Source organism: Emydura macquarii, unplaced genomic scaffold, assembly GCF_026122565.2.
Source record: "Emydura macquarii macquarii isolate MOO-44397 ecotype Brisbane River unplaced genomic scaffold, CSIRO-AGI_Emac_v2 contig_1041, whole genome shotgun sequence".
In the NCBI taxonomy this organism is placed as follows: Eukaryota; Metazoa; Chordata; order Testudines; family Chelidae; genus Emydura; species Emydura macquarii.
Genome location: NW_027131178.1, coordinates 1,647,723 through 1,674,280, shown reverse-complemented (window position 1 = coordinate 1,674,280; position 26,558 = coordinate 1,647,723). Strand labels below are relative to the sequence as shown.

At 51.2% G+C, this 26,558-nt stretch overlaps 1 protein-coding gene across 1 annotated transcript in view; it reads left to right on the top strand.

The window, feature by feature from the left end:
* The window catches only part of TRAM2 (translocation associated membrane protein 2), a 51,278-nt gene extending 29,566 nt beyond the window's left edge, over positions 1–21,712 (top strand). The window contains exons 3-11 of the mRNA XM_067544973.1: positions 9,120–9,229; positions 9,505–9,621; positions 15,084–15,142; positions 16,670–16,754; positions 17,199–17,269; positions 18,155–18,259; positions 19,410–19,544; positions 20,588–20,751; positions 21,180–21,712. Coding sequence (XP_067401074.1) covers positions 9,120–9,229; positions 9,505–9,621; positions 15,084–15,142; positions 16,670–16,754; positions 17,199–17,269; positions 18,155–18,259; positions 19,410–19,544; positions 20,588–20,751; positions 21,180–21,253 — 920 coding nt within the window. The 3' untranslated portion in view covers positions 21,254–21,712. The remainder of the gene's footprint in view (positions 1–9,119; positions 9,230–9,504; positions 9,622–15,083; positions 15,143–16,669; positions 16,755–17,198; positions 17,270–18,154; positions 18,260–19,409; positions 19,545–20,587; positions 20,752–21,179) is intronic.
* Positions 21,713–26,558: the final 4,846 nt, after the last annotated feature.

Here is a 26,558-nt window from a genome sequence, read left to right as displayed (position 1 = left end):
GCATTTTAACACTAACACACACTTTAACCTAGGGTTATCTAATTATCGGGTATATGTAATGTAATGTGATAGTAAACAACAGGTTGTAGGTAAGTGAAGACAATAACTTTAACGTTTCTTTGATATTCACCTACAATTGACTTGGTCCATTGTTTTGATCTGAGCTGGCCTGTCAGTGTCACAGTGACATTGTCAGGCCTCAAACCCCCAATTTGGCCCATTTAAAATGTTTAAAAGATTAGTCATAAAGGCCCGGTTTTTTAAAGGTACATAAGCGTTGCTGCTCTCAGCATCACACCTACCTGATTTAGGAGCCTAAGCCTTATTTTCAAAAGGGATTCAGTCACTTAGGAGTCTAAATCTCAACAACTGCTTTTCAAAATCCCAGTATGTGCATTTCTGCATCTTTAGGCATGTAATTCCCTGTGGAAATCTGGCCCTAAATTTTCATTGAAGATCTACAGAAGTGCTGACAGTACAAATTATTTTAGAAAATAAGAACCTAAGAACGGCCATACTGGGTCCATCCAGCCCAGTGTCTGTCTTCCAACAGTGACCAATGCCAGAGGTTTCAGAGGGAAAGAACAGAGCAGGACTATTATCAACTGATCCAGCCCCTGTCATCCAGCTCCAGCATCTGGCAGTCAGAGGCTTAAGGACACTTAGATGCATTATGATATTTACTATTTTATTATCTATCCCTTTCCTCATGGTTCCTAGCAGTCTATCCGCTTTTTTGACTGCCACAGCCCATTGAACGGATATTTTCAGAGAACTATCCACAGGGACCCCAAGATCTTTTTCTTGAGTGGTAACAGCTACTTTAGACCCTATCACTTCATATGTATAGTTGGGATTATGTTTTCCCATGTGCATTACTTTGCATTTATCAACACTGAATTTCATCTGCCATTTTGTTGCTCAGTCGCCCAGTTTAGTGAGATCCCTTTGTAACTCTTCGCAGTCTGCTTTGGACTTAGCTGTCTTGAGTAGTTTTATACCACCTGCAAATTTTGCCACCTCACTGTTTTTTACCCCTTTTTCCAGATCATTTATGAATATGATGAACAGTGCTGGTCCCAATACAGACCCCTGGAGGACACCACTATTTACCTCTCTCCATTCTGAAAACTGACCATTTATTCCTATCTTTTGTTCCCTATCTTTTAACCAGTTACTGATCCAGGAGAGGACCTTCCCTTTTATCCCATGGCTGCTTATTTTGCTTCAGAGCCTTTGATGAAGTAATAGATAGATGAAGGCATGATTTCCCTTTACAAGAGCCACCTTGACTCTCTCCCAACAAATCACATTCATCCATGTGTCTGATAATTCTGTTCTTTGCTATAATTTCAACCCATTTGCTTGGTATTGAAGTTAGTATTATGAGCCTGTAACTTCTAGGATCTCCTCTGAAGCCCTTTTGTTAAAAATTGGTGTCACATTAGCTACCCTCCAGTCATCTGGTACAGAAGCTGATTTAAATAAGTTACATACCACAGTTAGTAGTCCTGCAATTTCACATTTGAGTTCCTTCAGAACTCTTGGGTGAATACCATCTGGTCCTGGTAACCTATTGCTCTTTAACTTATCAACTTGTTCCACAACCTCCTCTATTGACACCTCAGTCTACGACAGTTCCTCAGATTTGTCACCTAAAAGGAATGGTTCACATGTCGAAATCTCCCTCCCACCCTCTGCAGTGAAGAGCAGTGCAAGGAATTTTATTTAGTTTCTCTTCAGTGGCCTCATCTGTCTTGTGTGCTCCTTTAGCACCTCAATCACCCAGGGCTGCACGGATTGTTTGGCAGGCTTCCTGCTTCTGATGCACTTACGAATTGTTTGCTGTGAGTTTTTGAGTCTTTTGCTAGTTGCTCTTCAAATGCTTTTTTTGGCCTGCCTAATTATACTTGACTTGCCAGCATTTATGCTCCTTTCTATTTTCCTCACTAGGATTTGACTTCCAATTTTTGACCCCTTTTACTCTGTTGTTTAGCCATGAGTGGAATTTTTTTTTGGTCCTCTTACTATTGGTTTTCATTTGGCATACACATTGAATATGAGCCTCTGTGGTCTTTTTTTCATTTCACTCTTGTGACTGGACCTTTTTAATTTCTGTTTAACTTTCCTCATTTTTGTCTCATTTCCCTTCCTGAAGTTAAATGCTATTGCGTTGGGCTTCTTTGGTGTTTTTCACCCCCTCAGGGATGTTATATTATGGTTACTATTACCAAGCAGTTGAGCTATGTTCACCTCTTGGACCGGATCCTGTGCTCCACTTAATTGAGAATTGCCTCTCCCCCTTGTGGGATTAGTCTCCCTAATCTCCCTGAGCATTTGACCATCACCATCCTGGTCAGCTGGTCGATTGTATATTCCTACAGCTCTACCCTTATTATTCAAGCATCGCATTTCTGTCCATAGAGATTCTATGGTAGAATTTGATTCATTTAAGATTTTTTACGCTATTTGACTCTGCTTTCTTTCACATATAGTGCCACTTCCCCACCAGTATGACCCACTCTGTCATTATGTCTATATGTTTTGTTCACTGGTATTACCATATCCTATTGGTGGCTGTCATTCCACCAAGTTTCTGTGATTCCTGTTGCATCCTCGTTTAATAGCAGGCCCTCAAATTCACTCATCTTAGTATTTAGACTTCTAGCATTTGTAGCACTTATAAAATTTGTCACAGTTTAGTGGTCTGCCTTCATGTGATGTAATTGATTCGGACTCCTTTTCATTTGACTGCTTTTCTTCAGTTCTTACCTGTACTTTATCAACTTCTATCCTCTCCTCTTTACTTAGCTATAGACCCTCCCCTGTGGGATGTCTCTGTCTGAACCGTGTGCTCCTCTGTTCCTGTTGACTTTCCCCAGCCCTTCGTTTAAAAACTCGTCTACAACATTTTTAACTTTATATGCCAGCCATCTGGTTCCATTTTGGTTTTGGTGGAGCCCATTCTTCCTGTGTAGGCTCCTCCTTTTCCCAAAGGTTCCCCAGTTACTAATAAACCTAAAACACACCTCCCCTACACCATTGTGTTATCTATTCATTGAGATCACGCTGTTCTGCCCGGCTAAGTGGCCCTGTGCTTGGAACTGAAAGCATTTCAGAAAATGCTACCATAGAGGTCTTGGACTTTAATCTGTTACCTAGCAGCCTAAATTTAGCCTCTAGGACCTTTCTCCTACCTTTCCAAATGTCACTGGTACCTACGTGTACCATGACCACTAGCTTCTCCACATAAGCCTGTCTAGATGGCTTGAGAGATCTGCAACCTTTGCACCTGGCAGACAATTCACCATCTGGTTCTCCCGGTCATCACAAACCCAGCTATCTATATTTCTAATGATCAAATCCCCCATTATTATTACCTGTCTCTTAATAACTGAGGTTCCCTCCCCTGGCAGGGTATCCTCAACGGGAGGGAATACCGTGACATCATCTGGAAGGTGGGGTCCCAACTATGGGATTGTTTCCTTCCGCTCCAGTTCGATGTTCTCCTTCCCTGAGACTTTCATCCTCCTCAACAGCACAGAGGCTGTCAGACTGGGGGTGGGATCGCTTTACCGTGTCCTAGACAGTCTCATTTAGGTACCTCTGTGTCTCGCTTAGCTCCTCCCGCTCAGCTACTCTGGTCTCCAGAGCCCCTGCTTGGTCTCCGAAGGCCAGTAGCTCATTGCAATGAATGCACACACCTGCCAGCTGCTCTCAAGGCAGGTAATCACACATGCGGCATTCAGTGCAAGAAACTGGATAGTCCCCATTTGCTGCTGAACTTCTGCCTGCATTCTTTTTACTCCTGCAGCTTTTGGGCGGGGGTTGTTCAGGGCTTATTGTTGGTTGGGGAGGAGTGTTTATTGGCCTCAGGCTAGAGAATGTATCTGACTTTCATGCTGCCTCTCCCAGCTCCCTCGCAAAACGCCCATTAGCTGCTCCTGTTCGCCAGCTCCTCTGGAAGCTTAGGAGCTGGCTTTTTAAACGCCCTGTTCTTTCTGAGTAGCCCCATCCCCTGTTTAACGGTTAATGGATCCTTACACAGATATTAAGAGAGGTTGAAAAGACTCAGCGTAAGCTTCTACAGCAGGATTAAGGTAGTTTAGCTTAGGGCTCATCTGCATGGAGAAAGTATTGTGAAAAAAGCTGGAGTATGAATGTGAAATTTAATAGTTAGTGTGTGCCCTTGCTCCCGTGTGGAGGGATGCCTGTGGCTCCCAGTCAGAACTCTACCTTCTAGCCCTGGGTTTGGTCTGAGTCACCGGCAGAGGTTGGGTTAGGGACGCCTTCATTTGGAATCTGAATAGTAGAAGTCACTGGGCCTCTCTTACTCTTAGCACGGTGATTGCCGTGAACTGTGGAACTCAAACCCTCTCTTAGAAGAATCCCTTGTCAGGTGGTTCTGTCTGTTGTGTGCGTGGCATTCCTGAAAACCCACCCCATTAGCCAGGCTTGCTGGAAGATCAGCCTGGTCACTCAATGCTTCCTGGGCGCACACATCTGTAATCCCAGCATTCCCTGCTAGTGATAGTTGGGTCACCCAGCTATGCTCTTCCATGACTGTTGCAAGCTCCGTTATAAGACTGGGTGTGGTTCTCCCCCCGTGTTTGGGTGATGCTTAAAATATCTGAAGGAAGAATCTGAAGCTGTCTGTCTTATGGCCCTCATTACCGAAGTATCTGAGCACCTCGCAGTCTTTAATGCATTCTTCTTAGCATATGTGCAGTGTGTCTCAGCTGGCACGTGACCGGGATTCATCACTGAATTTGGTCCGCTGGTTGGTGGGTTTTTTTGGTTTTGTGTCTCTCACTGACAGGAAGTAGGGGGAAAGGCTATGACCGATACAGCGGCAGTACTGGTAGTCACTCAAGCAGTGGAAGAGACAATGAAGATGACTGGATGTGGAAGCTGCGGGATGTACATGAGCCTGGAGGGAGTACCTCAAAAGAGCTCTGTTTGTATGAAGTGCCGCCTGATAGAGCTGGTGGAAGAGAAGATTGAAGGGTTGGAGATGCAGGTGGAAACTCTGGTTGAGTTTAGAATGGGGTTTGAGCAGATGATGGAGCAAAGAAATGAGGAGGCTGAAGGGAAAAACCCAGCCCTGAAGATGGAAGCAAATGAACTCTGAGGGGAGAATGCTGGGTGAGGAAAGTGGCCAGTAGAAGCATGTGACTGCGAGAGCCCGGCAGAGGAAAAGACGGGCTAGTGAAGGAGAAACAGGTTTGCCGAGTTGGAAAATGAAGAAGGGGCACAGCAGGTGATGACTGAAGGTGGGAGGGCGAGGGAGAAGAGAAGAGAAGCTAGTCCTATACAAAGAGTGAATGAGCCAATGGAGATACCACCAAATAAGAGCCCCAAGAGGATACAGGAACGGTTGCAGAGGATTGCAAAGGAGAATAGTAGAAGAGATGACTTGCAGCCAGAAAGAACAGGGGATAGGCCAGAGAATTGCACAGTTACCAACCAGAGCTGATCCAGAGAACAGAAGGGTGTGCCGTCTGCCAGGTGCTAAGATACGGGAAATGGACCTGAGGCTGAAGAGGATCCTAACGGGAGTGGGAAAGAATCCACTGATTGTCCTTCATGTGGGTACAAATGATACGGTTATATTCTCGCTGAAACGTATCAAAGGAGACTATGCCAGGCTGGGGAAGACTCTAAGGAAAGCAAGGCTCAGGTGATCATCAGTGGGATTCTGCCTGTCCGTACGGGAGGACAACAAAGACATGACAAGGTTCTGATGATCAACGGATGGCTCAGGCAGTGACTTCTACTATAAGGAGGGCTTTGGGATGTATGGTCACTGGGAGGCATTCATGGACAGAGGACTGTTCTCTTGGGATGGACTTCACCTGAGCAGGGAGGGAAATGCACTTCTAGGATGGAGGCTGGCATAACTGATTAAGAGAGCTTTAAGCTAGGGAGTTGGAGGAGATGGTTGGGAGATGCCCAGTAATCTCCACGCTTGATTTTAGCATTGAGGGAGAAAATGAAGTAAGACAGAACACAGCAGGGAGTAGCAGAATGGACATTAGGAGGAAGGGCAGTGTAGATACCAGTCTAATAGGCGAGACTGACAGTAGAATAACTGTGCCAAATCAGGTAAGGAATGTGAGAGAAGCCAAACAGCAAAAATGAAGATGTTTGTATATCAATGCGAGAAGCCTGGTAACAAAATGGAGGAACTAGAGCTACTGGTAGAGGAAGTGAAACCAGATGTTATCGGGATAACAGAAACATGGTGGAATAGCAGGCACGACTGGTGTACAAGTATTGAAGGATATGTTCTGTTTAGGACAGACAGATATGAAGGCAAAGGTGGTGGAGTAGCATTGTATATTGATGATGAGGTAGAGTGTAAAGAAATTAGAAGTGATGGAATGGATAAGACAGAGTCTGTCTGGGCAAAAATCACATTGGGGAAGAAAGCTACTAGAGCTTCCCCTGGGATAGTGCTTGGGGTGTGCTACAGACCAGCGGGATCTGATTTGGACATGGATAGAGACCTCTTTAAGGCTTTTAATGAAGTCAATACTGCTGGGATCTGTGTGATTATGGGAAACTTTAACTTTCCAGATATAGACTGGAGGACAAGGGCTAGTAGTAGTAATAGGGCCCAGATTTTCCCGTGTGTGATAGCTGACGGATTCCTTCACCAAATAGTTACTGAACCCACAAGAGGGGATGCCATTTTAGATTTGGTCTTGGTGAGTAGTGAGGACCTCAAAGAAGAACTGGTTGTAGGGGACAGCCTTGGTTCAAGCGACCATGAGCTAATTCAGTTCACACTAAATGGAAGGATAAACAAAACTAGATCTGTGACTAGGGTCTTTGACTTCAAAAGGGCTAACTTTAAAAAATTAAGGGGAGTAGTTGGGGAATTGGACTGGACTGAAGAACTCCTGGATCCAAAGCAAGTCAAAGTTGCAGGAACTGTCAGAAGCTTCCATCCCAAGAAAGAGGAAAAAATTCATAGGCAAGAGTTGTAGACCAAGCTGGATGAGTAAGCAGCTCAGACAGGTGATTAAGAGAAAGCAGAAAGCCTACAAGGGGTGGAAGATGGAGGGATCAACAAGGAAAACCACCTCTTGAAGGTCAGAACATGTAAAGATAAAGTGAGAAAAGCCAAAAGCCAAGTAGAGTTGGACCTTGCAAAGGGAATTAAAACCAACAGTAAAAGATTCTATAGCCATATAAATAGGAAGAAAACCAAGAAAGAAGAAGTGAGACTGCTAAACACGGATGGGGTGGAGGTTAAAGATAATCTAGGCCTGGCCAAATATCTAAACAAATACTTTGCCTTTGTTTTTAGTGAGGCTAATGATGAGCTTGAGGATAGCGGTAGGCTATTGGAAATGAGGATATGGAGGTAGAAATTACCACATCCGAGGTATAAGCCAAACTCGAACAGCTGAATGGGACAAAATTGGGGAACTGGTTAATTTCCATACAAGAATATTAAAGGAACTGGCACATGAAATTGCAAGCCCATTAACAAGGATTTTTAATGAATCTGTAAACTCAGGGGCTGTACTGTATGACTGGAGAATTACGAACATAGTTCCTATTTTTAAGAAAGGGAAAAAAAGTGATCCAGGTAACCACACGTCTGTTAGTTTGACCTCAGTAGTATGCAAGGTCTTGGAAAAAATTTTGAAAGAGAAAGTAGTTAAGGACATTGAGGTTAATGGTAATTGGGATAAAATACAACATGGCTTTACAAAAGGTAGGTCGTGCCAGACCAAGCTGATCTCCGTTTTTGAGAAGATAACAGACTTTTTAGACAAAGGGAATGCAGTGGATCTAATTTACCTAGATTTCAGTAAGGCATTTGATATGGTTCCACATGGGGAATTATTAGTTAAATTGGAAAACATGGGGATTAATATGAATATTGAAAGGTGGATAAGGAACTGGTTAAAGGGAGACTACAATGGGTCATACTGGAAGGTGAACTCTCAGGCTGGAGGGAAGTTACTAGCGGAGTTCCGCAGGGATCGGTCTTGAGAGCGATGTTATTTAACCTTTTTATTACTGACTTTGGCACAAAGAGTGAGAATGTGCTAATAAAGTTTGCGGATGACACAAAGTTGGGAGGTATTGCCAATACAGAGAAGGATCAGGATAACATACAGGAAGATCTGGATGACCTTATAAATTGGAGTAACAGAAATAGGATGAAATTTAATAGTGGAAAATGCAAAGGTCATGTATTTAGGGACTAATAACAATAATTTCTGCTAAAATCTGGGGACACATCAGTTAGAAGTGATGGAGGAGAAGACCTGGGTGTATTGGTTGATCACAGGATGACTATGAGTCACCAATGTGAAGTGGCCATGAAAAAAGCTAATGCAGTCCTAGATGCATCAGACAAGATATTTCCAGTAGAGATAGGGAGGTGTTAGTACCATTATACAAGGCGCTGGTGAGACCTCATCTGGAATACTGTGTGCAGTTCTGGTCCCCCATGTTTAAGAAAGATTAATTTAAACTGGAACAGGTGCAGAGAAGGGCTACTAGGATGATCCGAGGAATGGAAAACCTGCCTTATGAGAGGAGGCTCAAAGAGCTTGGCTTGTTTAGCCTAATCAAAAGAATATTGAGGGGAGATATGATTGCTCTCTATAAATACATCAGAGGGATAAATACCAGGGAGGGAGAGGAATTACTTAAGTTCAGCGCCAATGTGGACACAAGAACTAATGGATATAAACTGGCCATCAGGAAGTTTGGACTTGAAATTAGACGCAGATTTCTAACCATCAGAGGAGTGAAGTTCTGGAACAGCCTTCCAAGCGGAGCAGTGGGGGGCAAAAAACCTAGGTGGCTTCAAAACAGCTTGATAAATGTATGGAGGTATAAATGTATGGAGGTACTAGGGAGCTACGTGTCCGTATGGGGGGAGCTTTCCCTGCCACTGCCCTTGCTGTGCCCAGATGAACAGAGCCCTCCAGGCTTGTCATCCGGCACAAAACTAACTTATTTTAAAAATCACTTGATCTCCCTGGGTGGTTTTAAAACCCAGCCCCTGCCCTCCTCTTCAGCGTCGGAAGCCAATGACCTCTCAGCCTCACCCCCCGGCAGCTGCAGTGCTGATGTCTCTCTCTCTCCAGATGGCGAGCTAGTTCACTACCGCTACGGGCTAAAGGATTTGATCACCATCCTCTTCTACATCTTCATAGCAATCATCCTGCATGCGGTGGTGCAGGAGTACGTCCTGGATGTAAGTTCTGTTTCTGTTTTGAGATAAAATCCCTGGGGGTTCTCTTGTTAAAGAGCCCTCAGGCCTCTGTGTTGACCCTTGTGACTACAGCTGGCCTCTGTATGCTGGCTGGACTTTCTGTGCGGTTGCTTTGATCAGGGTCGGGGGGGTCACTTAAGGGCTGACATGGTGACAGGTGACCCCTCGCTTCGGGGGCCGGAGATAGTGGATGGTGCGGGATGAGGGGGTGAATTATCAGCATTGTGGCTTATGGCCCCTTATTATTTTTCCTCTAGAAAATCAACAGGCGGCTCCATCTCTCCAAGATCAAACACAGCAAGTTCAATGAATCGGGGCAGCTGGTAGCCTTCCATCTCACCTCCACGATCTGGTGCTTATATGTAGCGGTGACGGTAAGCTTGTGGCAGAGGGCCCAGCCGAGGCTCGGCATGGTCCGTTTCAGGTTTCCCTTGGCACCCAGTGACCCGTGGATCCTTTCATACAGATTGGGCCTAAATTGAAGGGGTCTATAGCAGATACCTGCTGGTGTGGGTACTTCAGCGTTCCCTCTGCTGGGTGTTTTCTGTGCGTGCAGGCAGTACTCATGCTCTTGTTGGTCTGAATCGCTCCACTGTTACTTACTCTGGGGGGGCAGCGGGTCGAGAGAGAGCAGGCCACCGGACTCCAAAGCAGCGCGTACGCTGGGGGCTCCATGAGGGGATTGCATGGCAGGGGGAAAGTTCTGTGTCCCTTTCACTACAATGGACTAAAAACAGAGGCTCGACTGAACTAAATCCGAGAGTGAATCATGCAGTCAGCACGGCAGGCCCTGTGCTGTTCCTTTTGATATTACATTTAATTGATCTGACGCTTTCTCCAGACGTCAGGTTGTCAGCTCACAAAGCACCCAGTGAAGCTGCATTGCAGAAGTTGTCACAGGGGGCACCTGGGATGGGGAGGAGACGGTCTGGGACCGGACTGGGATGAGCACATGAGCTGGGTGTTTCTGCAGAAGCTGTCAGGAGCGAGACAGCAGTGCTGCCATTTAAACTGCCACTTCAGCAGTGGCGTGCTGACAGGGGGGGCAGGTCCCTGGGCACTGGCCTGCGGGGAGGCGCCGGGCTGGCTCTTGACGACACAGAGGAGGAGGGTCTGCACCCCTCAGGGCCTCCTGCATCCCCCACCCGTTGCAAAGGGTTGGCCTGGAGCGCACTTACCCGCCGCTCCAGCCCCGCAGCCCCGGTGCCGGCTCAGATGGGGCAGCCTCACGCCCCCCCTACCCCCCCGGCCTGCGGGGGAGGGGACCGGTCGTCCCTTTATGCAGCCGCCCCCCAGCACTTCACACCTCCCCCATGCATGCGTCATGAAGGACCAGCCCAGCCCCCCTCCCCAGGCCGGGTGGGTGAGGCTACCCCATCCCAGCTGGAAGCAGGCTGCAGGGGGAGAGGCAGGCGCTACCTGGCTGGGTAAGTGCGGGGAGGAGGGGGCAGCGGAGCCAAGCCTGCATTTGTGGCCCCCTCGTGCCTACCCCCCGCAAGTGCAGATTCCCCCCTCCCCGCATGTATGGATCTGCCCTCCCCGGGGCAGCTGGGGGGCAGCGCCAGAACCCCTCCTGCCCTGGGCGTGGGGCAGGGGTGGCGTGAGGCCAGGGCAGGGGGCACAAATGTAGGCTTGGCCACGGGGCTCCAGAGACCCTGTGTACGCCACTGCACTTCAGGAATCCGCAGCAACAGGCGCCCCCAGACTTCGGCGAATGGGACAGTTCACCCCTCTTAGCAATTGTTTCAGGCTGCCTGCAGACTCAGGCAGCCATCGCGTCGGTTTGCACTCGAATCAGGGTTTCAAGGTTTTCTTTGCAAGCGTGAAGGCTACAAACATAAGGTGAAATTCTGGACCTCCTCAAGCCGGGGAAAGTTTTGCCACTGACTGCCGTGGCACCAGAGTTTGCCTGGCCTATGTTGTAGGGAACGCTTAGATTGTGGAGCATGGTTCTGTGACCAGGGGAAGATTCTCAGGCACAACGTTTGACCGTGGAATCGCATAGTATCCTGGGCCCTGCTTTACAATCCCCTGGCAGCCTGCTCTCTTCCCTCTCTCTGGGAAGCCTGTTGTTCTGGCTTTCTGCTATGTGAGGCCCCTTTATTCAAGATGAGAAGGCTGGAAATGTTCAACCAATCCAGCCATCTGATCGACTGGAGTCAACACACAGTACTGTATAATCAACAAAGCTGCTGCGTGGAGTAGCCGGGGGCGGGGTTGGCTGTGTGCATTTTAGCAAGAGCAGATCTCTTAACCTGGGAGACCAAAGCCCCTGGAATGAGCAGAGCGAAGGGAATAAACTCTGCTCAACACAGCTAATGCCTCTGAACTCCAAGTGTCTTGGGGCCAGTTGCTATTCCGCTCACATTCTGATTCCAAGTGGGGGGGGGGCAGCCTAGCATAAAAGACTGGGGATGCCAAGAGACTTTAATATGCATGGGAATGTAAACTGTGACTTTCTATTGGATTTGGACCATTTTCTGGGGGAGGGGTATTGTGTAAACATAGTGTAAAATGTGGGTTTAAAGCTTTAGTCGGTGTCCCCCCACCCAGGTCCCCCTCCCTGCAAAAAATCCCAACAAATACCTGTGTAATTTCAACTTGAATGCCAGAGAACGTAAATGCAATGGGCAAAAGTCAGGCAATGCAAAAGTTAAGGATCCTGGCAAGACTAACTCAGCCGTGGTGGGGCAGGGAGGGGAATTTTTGGATTCCTCTTAAATACGTGCATCGATACATGTCCCATCCGAAAAGCTTCATGCGAAGATCGTTCTTGTTGAAAGGATGCCAACGCTTACTACAGTGAGTTACCACTTGACCAGCTGCATTTAACCCTCTCGTGTCCCCCAATGGCCAGAGGTGTCCCAATATGTGGCATCCAGCCACCGCTGGATAGTACCTGACCATTCACTGCCGCAAATTACATGCGACTCCAGCCCCTGGGTGAATAACCCTAAAATCCACTTGCAGCACCTGCCCTAGTGCCCTCATCCTTCCCAGTTGGCTGACCGCTGCGTGCCTGCTTCCCCACTGCCTCTGGCCCCAACTCTGCCTCCAGCGCGGGCGGCTCCACCCCAGCATTTCCCCTCCAGATGTAACTCACTCCACGGGGCTGGGCTCCAGGCTGAGGGAGGTGGGCATCAGAAACCCTCAGAGAGCGGGGGAGGGATCCCTGCAAAAAAATGGATCAAGACCGATTCCGAAGGCGAGCCCCCCCGCTGGTGCTCACTTCTCCTTAGCTGTGACCAGGGAACTGGATGATCCCCAACGTGTTCAAAATTAGCCGGCGTCTTGGGGGTTAATGTTTTGGTTGCTCGCTGTCTGCTAGATCTTTTGCAGGCTGGGGGAAGACCAAACCAAATAAAAAAAAAAAAAGCAGGTTCACTGTAATTTTGTGTCTGACCCACGTCATTTCCCAGCCCAGTGAAATGGGCGCCCGGCCAGGCCCAGGGCTCCCCGTGACCCTTTCTTTGCTAGTTCAGTGAAAAATGACTGAGTTCAGTGTTCCTTTGGAAGATCCACCTGGCCCTGCGCTGCCTCTTGCTGTCTGTGTTATTTTAAAATACATTCGTTCCTGAGACGCTGAGGGCCATTTGGATGCACCCGTGAACGATGCAGGGCCTGGTCCATTGAAACAGGTGGCAGAGCTGCTTTCGGATCTGCCCCGTGATGCCTGTTCTCTCGCTGCTGGGGGTGGTCCATCCGTCTCTTGTTAGTGTGGCATTAACCCTTCGGAGACTGCCCATCTAGATACCTACTTCTGCTCCCCGCTCGCTCCCACCAGGGAAACCTGGTGTCCTTAAGGTTAACAAAAACGTCTCCAGCCTCCTTTATGCCCCGCACCGTGCTCCCTGGGAACGAATTAGCAGCATCACTCTGGCTTGAGCACTTCACTGCTACAGTCGCCTCACCCCCCCATCTCCATCCTGTTTCAGATGTCTCCTCTAACCGGGGGCGGCAGAACTGGGTGGGCAGGGGGACAAGCGCCCCTGCAATGGAAATAATGTGGGAGGGCTGCCCCTGCATCAGTTTGCACCTGCCCGAGCGGGAGGGGAGGGGTTGCAGAGGTGAGAGCAGGGCCCACAGGGCTAGAATGGGCCCAGGCTCGGACCAGGAAGCAGGACTGGAGGGGCTGGAATGGAAGCCCCAGGATCCTCCTTCCAAGCCTGGAGCTGGCTTCTGGCCTCCTCCTCCTCGCCGAGTCTCAGTACCTCCTTTCACTCCTCCTCCTATTCCTTTGCTCCTGTTTTCAGGGAGTTTCCGCCCTCCTGCCTCTAACGGGGCTGCAGTCTCCTGTTTAAACATCCTGAGCTGCTATGCCAGGGAGCCTCAAGAGGCATGCCAGCCGACTGAAAGAAGCTTCTGAGCTTTCGAACTCTGTGTACTTTGTCCCCCAGCCAGCCCCTCTCGCTGGCTGCAGCTCTGCATCCATGGTGGGTTTGCAGAGAAGACACTGTCGATGAGGGTGAATCGTCGGAGCTGGCCCTGGCTGTGTGTTTCGCCTCCGGATCCCAACTCTTTACATGGGGCCTTCCCCATTCCCCATGCCAGAGCCAGGCTGTGCTGCAATGCACCTCTATTCTCCTGAGCTTTCCGTAAGGGAGGGGGAGTTAAAGGGAATTCTACTCCCATCGGTTTCAGGGGTGGGCTTGTCTAGAAGGCAAGAAAGCCCAGAATAGTTAGTATACACCAGCCACTCCCCATGTGGACGTTCTTACTCCGTGCTAACAGTGCCTCGGCGTGCGTTAGCTTAATACGCCTCCAAAGCGCGCAGTAAGGATGTCCGCATGGGGTAGCCAGTGCACTATAAAATCCCCCTGGCTCACTGTCCGCTAACTGCCCCGTGCAGACAAGCCTGGTGTGTAGGCTTCCGTGTGTTGAATATTGAACCACACGTTCGGTATCTCTCCCTTCCAAGGAAGCCTGCAGTGTTGAAGTTGTATGTCTGGTAAATAGGGAGTCCGTGCAAAGACGCTGCATTAAAAGAGCACTTGACTCTGCGGAGCAAAGCGCTAAAAATAAATCTGGGACTGTCCTAGTTCAGGTTTCCTGCCCCACCAGTTTTATTTATTTGTATTCTCACAGCCAAGTACCAGGACTCCATTGTTGATAGGCCCTGTAGAAACACGGAACGAAAAGAGGGTCCCTGCCCCAAAGAGCTTACAGTCGAAGACGAGAGACTAGAGATGGATACAGACAAGCGGGGGGAGCACAAGTAGACACTGAGACAAAACTTCAATTCCGCCCCTTTGGGCTTATGCTGGGTTTTAATTACAGGATCGCATCACGTTACCTCTGACGAACCCTGGGCTCGTCATAGCTTGGTGGAATCCAAATGTATTTTCACTGGATCCCTAAAAGGCGCATGGGACCGTCTCCATCCTTTAAATACCAGGTTTCTGCCCCTTCCCACCGAGCGATTAGCTGGGGGAAGGCGGCAACGGTTTTATAAGGGAAAACACTCCCCTGGGTTCAAAAATGGCTGAAGAGGTTTTGTCCTCTTTGACCTTTTCTCCACTTCCCTTCAGACAGAGGAGACAGAGAGAGGCTCAGCCCCATTGTGTGAAAGTTGGACTAAATTATAAGCCACCACGAGAGGCCTATTAGAATGGCACTGTTTTGGCCACCTTAATGCTGGCCTTACCTAATGTGCTCCAGCTTCTAATACAATAATTACAGCGGCTCTGAAAGGGTCCAGGCTTCTTTTCTTGGTTTCTTCTAATTGACAGGGCGTTGGCATGCGTGGTCGGAATTAGCACGGACTTGGTTAACCCCCGAGGTGGCACGGGCGGATGGTTTCCTTTGCTTAGTGCTTGCCTCTCTTCTTCTCTTACAGGAAGGATACTTCCCGAACCTGAGGAGCCTGTGGGAAAACTACCCTCATGTGTTTCTCCCGTAAGCACCCTTGCAACACGGCTGTTCTGCAGCTAACCGCTTCCTTCCTCTTTTGGGTTTATGTGAGGCCGTGGCTCGGGAGCCAGTGTGTCACATTAATAACAGTGTTTGCCTTGCTGTATATTTTCAAAGCACTGTACAAATGACCCCACAGTCCTTTCCCATCGTAGGATTGCGGGAAACCCCTGCTTTCGAGAAAGGTCTTGAGGGCCATTTGAAATCTTAATACAAATTCGGGGGGTGGGAGGCATTGTGTGATCAGGCGAGTCAGTGTATGTCTGCCCTTGAGGATTGGGTTCAATTCCCAGCTCCCTATGACCTTGGACAAATCACTTAACCCCTCTGTGCCTCAGTTTCCCTTCTGTAAAATGGGGGAGGTAATAATGTTCCTTTCCTCACGGGGATGCTGTGATGGTGAATTTGCGAAGGTTTGTGAGGCCGGGGGGGGGGGCTATATAAGTACCAGGACAGAAAGAGGGGGCACCAGTCAATGTGTAACCAGTGTCTGGTAACCTTGTTCAAAAATTCAGGGGTGCTCTGTACCGTCAATAGAGAGGCTAATGGGGGTGGGGAAGTTGGGACTTGCCTGAAGCCTCCTGGTCAGTCAGCGGCAGAGCTGAGGTTAGAAATGAGGACGTCCCTGGCCCCCCAGGAGATACTCCCATGCTAAATCGGGGGGGGGGGGGGGGGGGGGGGGGATGGACTGGATGCAGGAATCCCTGGGTGGAGTTCTCTGGCCTGTGTTACACAGGAGGTCAGGCGAGGTGACCACCATGGTCCTTCCAGGCTTGAAATCCGTCTCTAGATCATTGTGGCCCAGGAACCCTGGATCCTGTGAATGATTCATTAAACCTTCAGATTTGGCCCCTCCTTCCTAGGTGCTGGTGGGTAACCGGCTCCCAGTGTAGGTGCGAACCGTGGGGGAGAGGGGCTGCGCAGTGCCCCATGCAGTGCAAGTGGACGTCTAGCATCCCCGTGCCACGCCCATAGTGAGTCTGAGTCTGCCAGGCCTACGCGCAGACACCCAATGTTGCCTGTTGGTTGCGGGCAAATTCTCCTCCTCTCTCTGCCCTCCCATTCCTGGGGCGCAGTATCCATTAGCTCTTGAAAAGCGGTAGGCCCTGGACCTCTTTGCCTAGGCCAGACGCCTCTTTCCCAGTCCTCAGATAGGAGATGAAAAAACTAGCCCAAACTCCCACGTTGCTGGGGACCGGCTGCTCTCTGCAGGTTTTCTGCCTTGCCTGGAGGCTTCCTCTTTCCAGGGAGAGTCAGCAGGTGACAGACCCCAGCTGAGTTAATTGGCATAGGAAAGCAGGCAGCCTTTTTCCTGCTGGGACTGGAAGAGCTGGTTTGATTTCCAGGGATCAGCTCGGGGCAGGTGCTTTCTGCTCAGCTGGGTTCTCCCTGCAACCCCCAAAGGGGTGATTCCCCATCCCAGTCCCTAGCGGGGGAACATTTCCACACATTGAACTTCCAGTCTAGAGCTGAGTTTGCCCGCCGGGCTTTCACCTGTCGTGTCCATTTCAGGTTCCAGGTGAAGTTTTTCTACCTTTGCCAGCTGGCCTACTGGCTGCATGCATTGCCCGAGCTGTACTTCCAGAAGGTGCGCAAGGTGAGTCCCGCACAGGCCGTGCTGCAGGCTTCGGCAAGGCTGCCTCAGCTGGTGGAGCCTTTCCAATCACTTAAAAAAAAAAAAAAAGGCAAAAAGCCGGAGAAGGCTGCCTATGTGGAACTTGGGGAGACGCACGGAGCTGGGAGAGCCACGGCGGCTGCATGTTCCCCTTAGACTTACCCAGAGCGAGCCTGCAAGTTGCTTTCTCTCAGCTGGCATAGGTACCCCTTGCCACCTTGTTGTCTTTACATCCAGCCAGTTAGGTGGGATCTTCACGGCTGCGGGATGATGATGTGTGTACCACGGGGAGCTCTCCACAAATCCTGGAGGAGCAGGGAAAGCCCTGGGCTTATCCCCAGGCTTTGCTGCTCCGTTGTGCGCGCTGCTTCGGTTTTCCGAGTGAGGAATGTCCAGCTTAACGTTAGATCTTTGTTCCCTTGCCAGGAGGAGATTCCTCGTCAGCTGCAGTACATCAGCCTGTACTTGGGGCACATAGCTGGAGCATACCTCTTCAAGTGAGTGCTGCGGGACTTGGTTTACGGGGCCTGCTAAGGACTCGGCAGCTAGATTGATGGGAAAATCCTGATTTTCGGAGGGCGGGTGCTCAGGACTTGCCGCAGATTAGTCCCCTGGAAGGGGTCTTGGATTGGGCAGCCAGGTCATGAATCGCCATGAAAATCCTGGCTGGCACATTGAGAAGTGAGTAAAGGAGGTTATTTAAGAACCAACGATAAACACAACCGATAATTAGCTTGCGGAGCTCCCAGCTACAGTGTGTTATTGGAGCCAACAGGTTCCAAATTGGAGCCTAGCTATTTTTAGGAATGAGGATACTGTCTAGTTAGTCCCATCAGCTAGGACAGATGAGATGCCAGCACCTAATGCTTTCAGAGTATCATACAGTGCAAATGTTATCTGAGAGCCATCAGCCTCATGCGGGAAGGTACAATCCCCTTTTGGTGGCAGGAAAGTCTTTCCCTGGACATGGTATTGCACCGTTCCATAGACGCATTCTAAAGGCTTTTGTATGTCTTCCTGTGAAACATGCAGCATATGTGAGAGGGGGCAGGGTCCAGTGGCTAGAGCTCCGGCCTACAATTCGAGAGACCTCGGCTTCTGTTCCCAGCTCTGCTACTGATGTGCTGGGTGACTGTGGGCAAGTCACGTCACCGCTCTGTGCCTCAGTTTCCCCTCAAATCATGTCTTTGTCTTATTTTGATTTGTAACCTGTTGGGGGCAGGGATGTGTATGTCCAGCACCCAGCACAACAGGGGTCTGATTTTGGTTGGAGCCTGTAGGCGCTACCGCGGTACAAACACTAAGCAGCAGCGCTAAGACAAATCGCAGGCTGGAGCCACGCTCTGTTCCAATATGGCAATGTCTGTCCCTTCTCTCTTTAGCCTAACCCGCCTGGGGCTCATCCTCTTGCTGCTGCAGTACTTGCCTGAATTCCTCTTCCACATGGCCCGTCTCGTCTACTTCACGGACGAGAACAATGAGAAGCTGTAAGTACGCCAAGCTGAGAGGAGAGATTCCCCCCCTTTGCCGGCCAGAGATGTTGGTAAATGGGGTCGAGGAGGAGCAGGGGAATCTGCCTGCCTTCCTTCTCCAGAACTGATCTGCAAGGGGGGCAGTCACCTTGGGGTGAGGACCCTCATGGGGTCTGCAGTTCCTGGCTAACCTGTTGGGGGTGGGCAGGGGGATCTCCATAGCACAGGCATCAAGAGAGCGCTCAAGGCCAGGTTAACATCCAGGCTTGATTTAGTAGGCATAAGAACACCCGATCAGTGCATCCTGTGAAGGGCCTGCTGCCCTTTCGCCCTGTACCTTCTGTCGTCATTTACAGTGATGCAAAGTCGGGGAGGTAGTGTGGTCTAGTGGATAAAGCGCTGGGCTGGGAATCAAGAAACCTGGGTTCTAATCCTGGCTCTACTGCTGGCCTTCTGAGAGAGATTGGGCCAGTCACATCCTGTGCCTATGTTTACCCTCCCGCGGTTTGTCTTCTCTATTTAGATTGTAAACTCAGCAAGACTCTGTTTCACTAGGTATATGTACAGGGCCTAGCACAATGGGGCCCTGACCTCAGTTAATAATAATGAATGTCAAAAGCTACCAGGTCGGACTGGTGGTGACATTTGTATACTCCCGGCGCAGTGGGGACAGCAAAGGGCACCAGCGAATCGGACCGAAAGTCCCTCTGGGGCTGGAATTATCTGTTCGTTAGTGCCAGGGGCCTGTGGGCAGGTGTGCCAGGAAATCCTGCGCACGCACACGAAGTGCCATGGTGTTCTAGAGGGGGGCGGCTGTGATGGTTGCTTTCGTGGTGTAGGACCCTGGGGTTGAGGTACAAGGAGGAGGGAGGTAAATTGTTCCCATTAACCTCTGTGGACAGGTCAAGAAGCAATGGGCTTAAATTGCAGCATGGGCAGTTTAGGTCTACGATTCTGTACTAAGCACCGCCCCTCCGCCAAGATCAGGGCTATTAAAAGTGGGTCCCCGAGCGCAACATGCTGCTCCTGGCATCTTGAGGGAGTTTTCTGACCTGAATGTGGACGTCTCGCGACGCCTGCTGCCCTTCTGGTTAGGCTGGGGCCTGCGCCCCCCCAGTGCAGATGGAGGCTTGTCCCAGTGACGCGCCTGTTCGAATTCACACAGGTTTAATGCCTGGGCAGTGGTGTTCGTGGTCACCCGGCTCTTCACCCTCACCCTCTCCGTGTTGGTCATTGGCTTTGGGCTGGAGAACCAGGCGTTCGACTCTGAGAAAGGAAACTTGAACGCTCTGTTTTTCAGGTAAGACGTGGGCCTGTGCTGCTCCTTCGGCTTCCTGCCGGAGGCGGAAGTGCACTGCTGGATTGCTGAACACATGGTCCTCTAGTCAGGAAGGGGATTGATCAGAGCTGTAGCGATGCCCATGTTTGGGCTCTCTACCCATCTACTCCCTGCAAAGTCAGAGGGGTCTGAAAATCCAACTGTCCTCTGCTTGGAACGCCTCTCCTACCATGGTTTCTGGAGATGCCGTGTAGCGCCGGGCGGGCAAGCAAGCTGGGTGTTAGGCTGCTTTGAGGCTCAGCAAAACCGTCTGCTGAACAGTAGTGTGAAGAAAAGAAAATCCCTTGTTTGTTCAGCAAAGTGCCCAGATATGAAGAGCGCCTCCAAGCAGATCTATCGTGTCAGGAGGTGGCACTTAACCTACAATCCCTTTTCTGGCCATAACTGCGCTGTCAGGGACGTGGTCAATTTCAATCAGACTTCTGTCTGGCCGTCTCTTCCCGCCTGTTGTCAGTGGAGCCCAGGGACGTGGCGGGTGCGCCGGCCCTTGCAGGTTTTCAATCTAGTCTGGATGTCTTTCTGAAAGATACCCGGTAGCTCAAAGAGCAGCTGGGGACTGGATGCAGAGATTTTCCAGTGAGGATCCCTGCCTGTGCTGAGCAGGGGGTTGGATGAGATGATCACAAGGGTCCTTTCTGGCCTGAAAACATCGGACTAAATAACACTGAGATTCTGGGAGTGGGGGAAGAAAACCTCTTTTAATATTTCCCTTTTCCTTTGTGCATTTGGCAGTGCTTTGTGTAGGTCTGTGTCCCCTGCGTAGCCCCCAGCCAGAGCCCTGGGAGTGGGGAGGGGGTCTCACAGCAAGGCGCTTCTTTGAACAGTAGGAAGGCATGATTGTACCTAAGTGGGTGGTCCCTGCATCGAGATCTGGGGAGTGTGGGTGTGAAGGGCTATTTAGGAGGTGACTTAGTTGGGTCTGGGAGTGGCTGCAGGGCCTCCTGGCTTTGGCCTTCCCACTCCATTCTCAGCCGGCCTCTTCTCTGCCCCCTGGCACCCCGCAGGCTGTGCGTGCTGTTCCTGGTGTGCTTCTCGCAGGCCTGGATGATGTGGCGCTTCATCCGCTTCCAGCTGCGGCGCTGGCGGGAGTACTGGAACGAGCAGAGCGCCAGGCAGAGAGCCGCCGCCCTCACCAAACAGCAGTCCAAGCCCATCAAGAGGGAGTCGGGTGAGTGCCAGGCCGGGGCGCTGAGAGCAGGGCCGGGGGTGGCTGAGCCATGGGCAGGATGCAAGGGCCCAGGCTGTTGTCTGGTCCCTTCCTCTGCTGGGGAGGGGTCTGTACTGGCCATGAGTCGTCAGGGCCCCGGCAGCAGTGTAGTGCCCTGAAGGCTGGACTGGCGCTGTGCCCAGGAGCGACAGAGAGTGTCCTATGAAACAGCCCCAGCTTGTGGGGTCTGATGGGACCATGGCACCGGGTGGAAGGGCCGCAGGGCACTGACATCCCCTCCGCAGTGCTTCTGCGTGAGCCCAGGCCAGAGGAAGCTGAGGAGCTGACCGTTCTTACCCCTCACACTGAGCTGGCGCTAAGCGCTCGCCCCCTCTCGGCCGACCAGGCCCCGCCGCCTCCCTGACAGGCTGCGCTCCCCCATCCCCCAGGTTACCACGAAAACGGAGTGGTGAAAGCCGAGAACGGAACCTCCCCGCGCACCAAGAAGCTCAAGTCTCCGTAGAGCCGAAGGCTCGTCTGCCGGGGAGGAGGGCGAGAGACCAGGACTAAGCACCAGCTCTTCCCTCGACCGCCCGGGTGCCGAATGGCTTGGAAATGTCTCACCTTCCCGAGGTCTCTCTCTCTCTCTCCTCCCCCCCCACCCAAACTATTTGCAATAAAACCAAAAACCCCTGCTCCGTCACACGGCCTGTAGGAGCCAGCCCCAAAGCTCCCGTCCTCTCCTTCCTCTCCGTTTTATTGTCACTCAGCGTGCAATTTTCCCCCCTGTTCTGTTGGGTTTTTTGTTTGTTTGTTTTTTACGAACGCACCGTGGGATGGTTCCAAGCGTTCAATCCCTTTTCTAAACCAGGTTCCTCCCCTCCCCTCTTGGCCCCGCCCTGCGTGCTGGGCTTCGATGGGGCAGGCGGCGGCTTTAAGGCACTATGTGCCCCTGAGGGTAGAGTTTGGGGAGCGGGGGGAGCCGTGCCCTTTGTGCAGACTGCCCGCTCAGCACCAGGGTGGCATCCTTGCGGGGTGCTGCCACTCCTGGAGGTCTTGGGTTTGCTGCAGGGCAGCCTTGCACCCAGCATAGCCGGCGGGTGGGCAGAGGCATGCCAGGTCTGGATTGGGCCCCGCTGCTTCTGACGGCTTAGCCCGGTTCTGCCCGCCTCTCTCCCTCCCCTCGGGACAGTGCCTGCCTCCTGCCTCTGCCCTGTTACTCTTTGTGCCTTACTCAGGATGGCGTCACCCAGCGAGTCCTCAGACCAAACTCAGCTGAGGATGTGTGCATCCTGAGAGCCCCCCCGCAGCCGGCCAGCCCGGGTCCCGGGCCTCTCTGCTTCTTCAGGGTCTGCTGCTTTGCCTCACCCAAGTGCCGCGGCCTCCCTTATCTGGGCCGGGGCCTTTCACCTCGTGCCTCGCTGCTGCCTTGAGCCGTCCCTGCCGTCCCACGCCAGCAGTGCCCTCTCTGCTCCCTCCACAGCCGCCAGCTTCAGTCTTTCAGCTTCGCAGGGTTCCTGTCCCCCTAGGGGACAGTCCAGAGCCTCTTCATTCCCTCCGAGGCTGGGAATAGCAGAGAGCAGCCGGCGGAAGAGGGCGTGCCTCTCGCCGGATCCATGCCACCCGCCTGCCCCACTGGTGGATGGAATCCTTTCAAACCTACCTCAGAGGCCGCCTCTTTCCTAAGACCACTCTCCCTCCCGACCCCTGGCTGGCTGCGTAGGTGGGCAGGAGACCTGGGGGAATTGTTCTAGCACCTGAGAGCCCATGGGTTCTGTCTGCTGGCTGGGAACAGCATCCCCTGCCCTCTTCTTGGTGGGGTGGAGCCCCACGCACTTGCCGGCGGGGCTCTTCCAGGGCCATGCCCTGGCCAAGGCTGACCGGGTTGCTGTGCGGCGGAGGGATGGGTCTTGGCAGCCGGCGTCTTTCAGTGCAGTGAGGTGACTTGGCGCTTCCCGTTCTGCTTCGCTCGGGCAGGAGTTTCCCTCTCTGCAAAGCTGGCTCGGCTGCCCTTCCTGCTGCGGCAGCATTTCCCTTTGGCTGAACGGGGAGAGGCTGCTCTTGCTCCCAAAGGCTCGGGAGAGAGGCGAAGTGTCGTGGAATCACTTCTAATGCAGATCGGGATCAGGGCTTTTCCTTCCTAGCCGGACGAGGGCCGCGGGCCAGAAAAAACCACACAGGATGTTCCTGGCTTGTTTCATGCTCCATGACCTTCCTTGTCGGAGGCGATTCTGGCTCGTGTCACCTACGGATTTTTATTTTTTGGGGGTGGTGAAAGGAACTGGCTGACAGTGCTGCTTTCACAGATTTTGAGTCCAATCCACACCTGTTCTGTCTCCCACACTGGCAGCCCCGGCCGTGCAGGGGAGAGAATACCTGGGAGCCTGGATGCAGCTAGTCAGATTCCATTCCTTCCCCGTCCCCCACGATCTTGGAATGCCAATTGAGGGCCACTAGCGGGAATCTCCCAGGGATCTTCCTCCCGCTCCCCCTGTATCTTGGAACAGAGCACCAGGGAATATCTTGTGACTGTTCCTCCTTAGCCCTGGCTGGATATATACATAGCAAAGCCAGCCCGGGGGCAAGGAGCTGTGCTAACGGAGGAGCAGTGGGAGACACAAACTCTTGGCACCTGGGCCTAGCACAGTTCACCCCTCCATCCCCCTCCTCTTCCTCATCCACTGCCAGCCACAGGATCGCTGCTACAGAGCCCTCCAGAGAGTGACTGCCCCCCCCCCCCCCCCCGGGACCCCTCCAGAGCTGTAGCTGGCCTTGCTTCTCTGAAGTCAGTGGAGGAGCTGACCCTCCCCATTAAAAAGTGGCTTGTAAGATCCAAATAAAGCAGGCTGCTGAATGATTCCTGCCCTGCTCCGGGCAGCCTTTCCTCTGGCACAAGCCTGCAACTGCGTAAAGCAGCTCATTGTTCTCTGTATACCAAGTGCCTTACGTTGCTGTACAGTCTGTTGTGCTCTTGCCTATGCGCTGCATCAATAGCTCCGTGTCCTCTGGCTCTGTGTATGTGTGTGATGTGTGTTACAGAGATGCTCTTCTGATTAGAGTCACTGGTAAAAGGGACAGCTCACCTTGGACGTATCCCCTCCTTTTCTGTGCCTTTTTTGATTTGTGGAACGGTTCCTTCCTTTGTGGCTAAAATCCCCTTCCCTTCTCCCCCCTCCTGCTGGCACAGCTGCGGAGCGAGTCCTAGATCAGTCGGTCCCTGCAGTGATGCCCTCGCTGGTTGCAGTTCTGCAGGCATCGCTTGGCTCATGTGAAACGGTGTGGCTGGAGGGGCTCCCAAGCCATCCCTCCCAGAACAGTAACCCTTGCTCCTCTCTGGTCCAGTGTGCACACCGTCCCTGACCCTGCAGTCACTGGTGCAGGATTCCTTGCAACTTCCTAGCAGACCAAAACTTCCTCTCTCTCCCCAAGAAACTCTGTACGTGGATTGGTCGATGAAAGAGTTAACATGAGAGCCTCCAAAAGAAAACAAAGGTGCAGAGAGCCAGGGGAAGGGGAGATGCACTTCTCGAACGGGTCCTCTTCTTGGACCCCACCCTGCCCCGTGCTGTGCATCTTCTGCAACAGTTTGAGCACCCCCCTCCTCCCGCTACAGTGCAGAGTGAGCTCAGGGTCCTGCAGGATTGGGCCCTGGGTCCCAGATTCAGTGTTAGAGCACCACTACTCCACTCCCTCCTGGGTTGTGGTCACTTTTGCAGTGCTCGCTTTGTCACCAAGCCCTGGGAGGGGAGGATCCCTGAGCTGAAGTCAAGTTGCATGGAGCACAGAACCCGTCCCAACCTGGGCTGTGGCAAAGTCTCTTTAAGAACCAGCAGTTCTTCTCCCTATATCCTTGTCCCAGATGGATCTTAAAGGGGTGCAGGAGAGGGAGAATGTAGCATTTTGAAGATCAATTTTTTAAAAAGCTTGTTGAGTGAATCTTCCTTGCTCGATGGGGCATTAAAGTTTGTATTTTTGTAGGATGACTTTTTCCCACCCATCATGGACAGGTGTAGCGAATAAAGATGGTTATCTCTCTGGTTTTTATGTTAAGTGGAGGATGGTCTCTCCAGAACTAGTCATGAAGTCTGTAGGTGGGTTGCCTTCATTCCGGTGGATTGGAGTTCCAGCTATATCTGACTACGGAGTCCCAATAGATGGAATCTACGGCGATAGCTGACTTCTTCTACAGTAGATGACGTCTCCGGCTGTCTGACTGCACAGCTCTGTCTCCTTTTTGTAATCTTTACAAGTGCAGAACAGATGACTCAATTTGGCAGTATTTATATTTACGCTATAAACTGGGTCACTCGGTTTCCCTATGTCCCGTGTGTACGTCTTTCCAGAGGGAGGGATGAACACAAGACACAAACTTTGAGCGGGTGCTTGTATCTGTCTTTTTAACCTGTTTAATTCTGTGGACCAAACTTCAACAAAGAAACTCAAGGAAATTTCTGTTCTTCCATATTTATGCTTTAGTGCAAACGTTTTCTTCCTCTGTGTGTGTGTATGTTTTGAATTTGGTTTGGTTTGGGAGGGGAGGTGGCTTTTTTGGACAACCATTTCAAATTCCCCCACCCCCCACCCCCCCACTTGTTTTTTGTCATTTCAAAAATAAAAACAATTTTGTACGGAATCTTTTTGTTAAATGGCTTTTGTGAACAAACTCTCGACAAAGATATTTTCTGAAATAACTCAATAAAAGGCATAGAATCATCAACTGCTGCTTAATAATGGTGTGTGTTTTGTTTCCTCAATTCACTAATACCTCATCGCTATGACTAGCTATTAGAGTGTTCCCCAGCCGTGATGGGGAAGACCCACCAGGTAAGGTAGAGAGAGGTACAATCTGCCCCATTTGGTGTTTGATCCTCTCTCTGTCATAGACAACACATCTTCAGGTGACTGGCTCTTTCCATGGCTTGGACCTGTTATGTGGTTCAGGCAGCATATAAGGGAAGTGATTCCTGCACAACATGCTGAGAAAGCAAATGGATTCTGAAGGGCAGCTCTGTGGCTTGACGCACCAGTGCCCTGTGCTAACAGCCACTGATGTCAATGGAAAGACGCACAGTGATCACGATGGGCTTGGGACCAGGCTGCAGCTCTGCGCACACTGGCGAGGAGGGTTTGAAGCAGGTTCTAGAACCGAGGAGGAGCAGAGGTGGCCCGGTAGTGGCCTCGTCCATTCTCTGAATAAGGAACAGCATGGACGGCCCCGGAAGGCAAGAGCCTAACCTAGAGGGTGGGAGCTGGTGTGCGGCTGAGCCATGCCTGGTTAAGTGTGTTGGGATTCTCAGGTGTCTGTGAGGAAACAGGGAACCCCCACCTCCTCCGGAAAAAGAGACAGAGAAAATTATCGTTTTTCTCAGAGAGGTTCCTGAGGGCCGAGACCTGCATGGTCTCTGTCCTAGCTGCTCTTCAGATGCACCTAGGCATCCCACGGGCACAGAGGGCTGGCTGACTTACAGCACAATGGGGGTGGGTGGTTTGGGTCAGCTTCCTTCATGTAAGGATAAGTGACCAGATGTTTTAGACAGGGTGAGAATGCTGCTCATGTGTTTCTCTCCACTCGGAGTCTAGAGGACCACATACAGCTCTATCCAGTCACTAGCCAGCACTTCCGAATGGGTCCAACGTTTCTTGTAGGGCAAATAAAGTGAGAGAACGTCCAAAGTGTGTGGGGGGGTGAAGGGGATATGTGTATCGAAATCCATTCTCCTGTAACACCCACCTCTGTTGTGAGTGTCAGGGGCCTGGCTCTGGGTCAGCTGCCATCATGAAATGACCAAGAGCCCAGTGCTAAGTTCCATTTTAAGCAAGCATTTTAA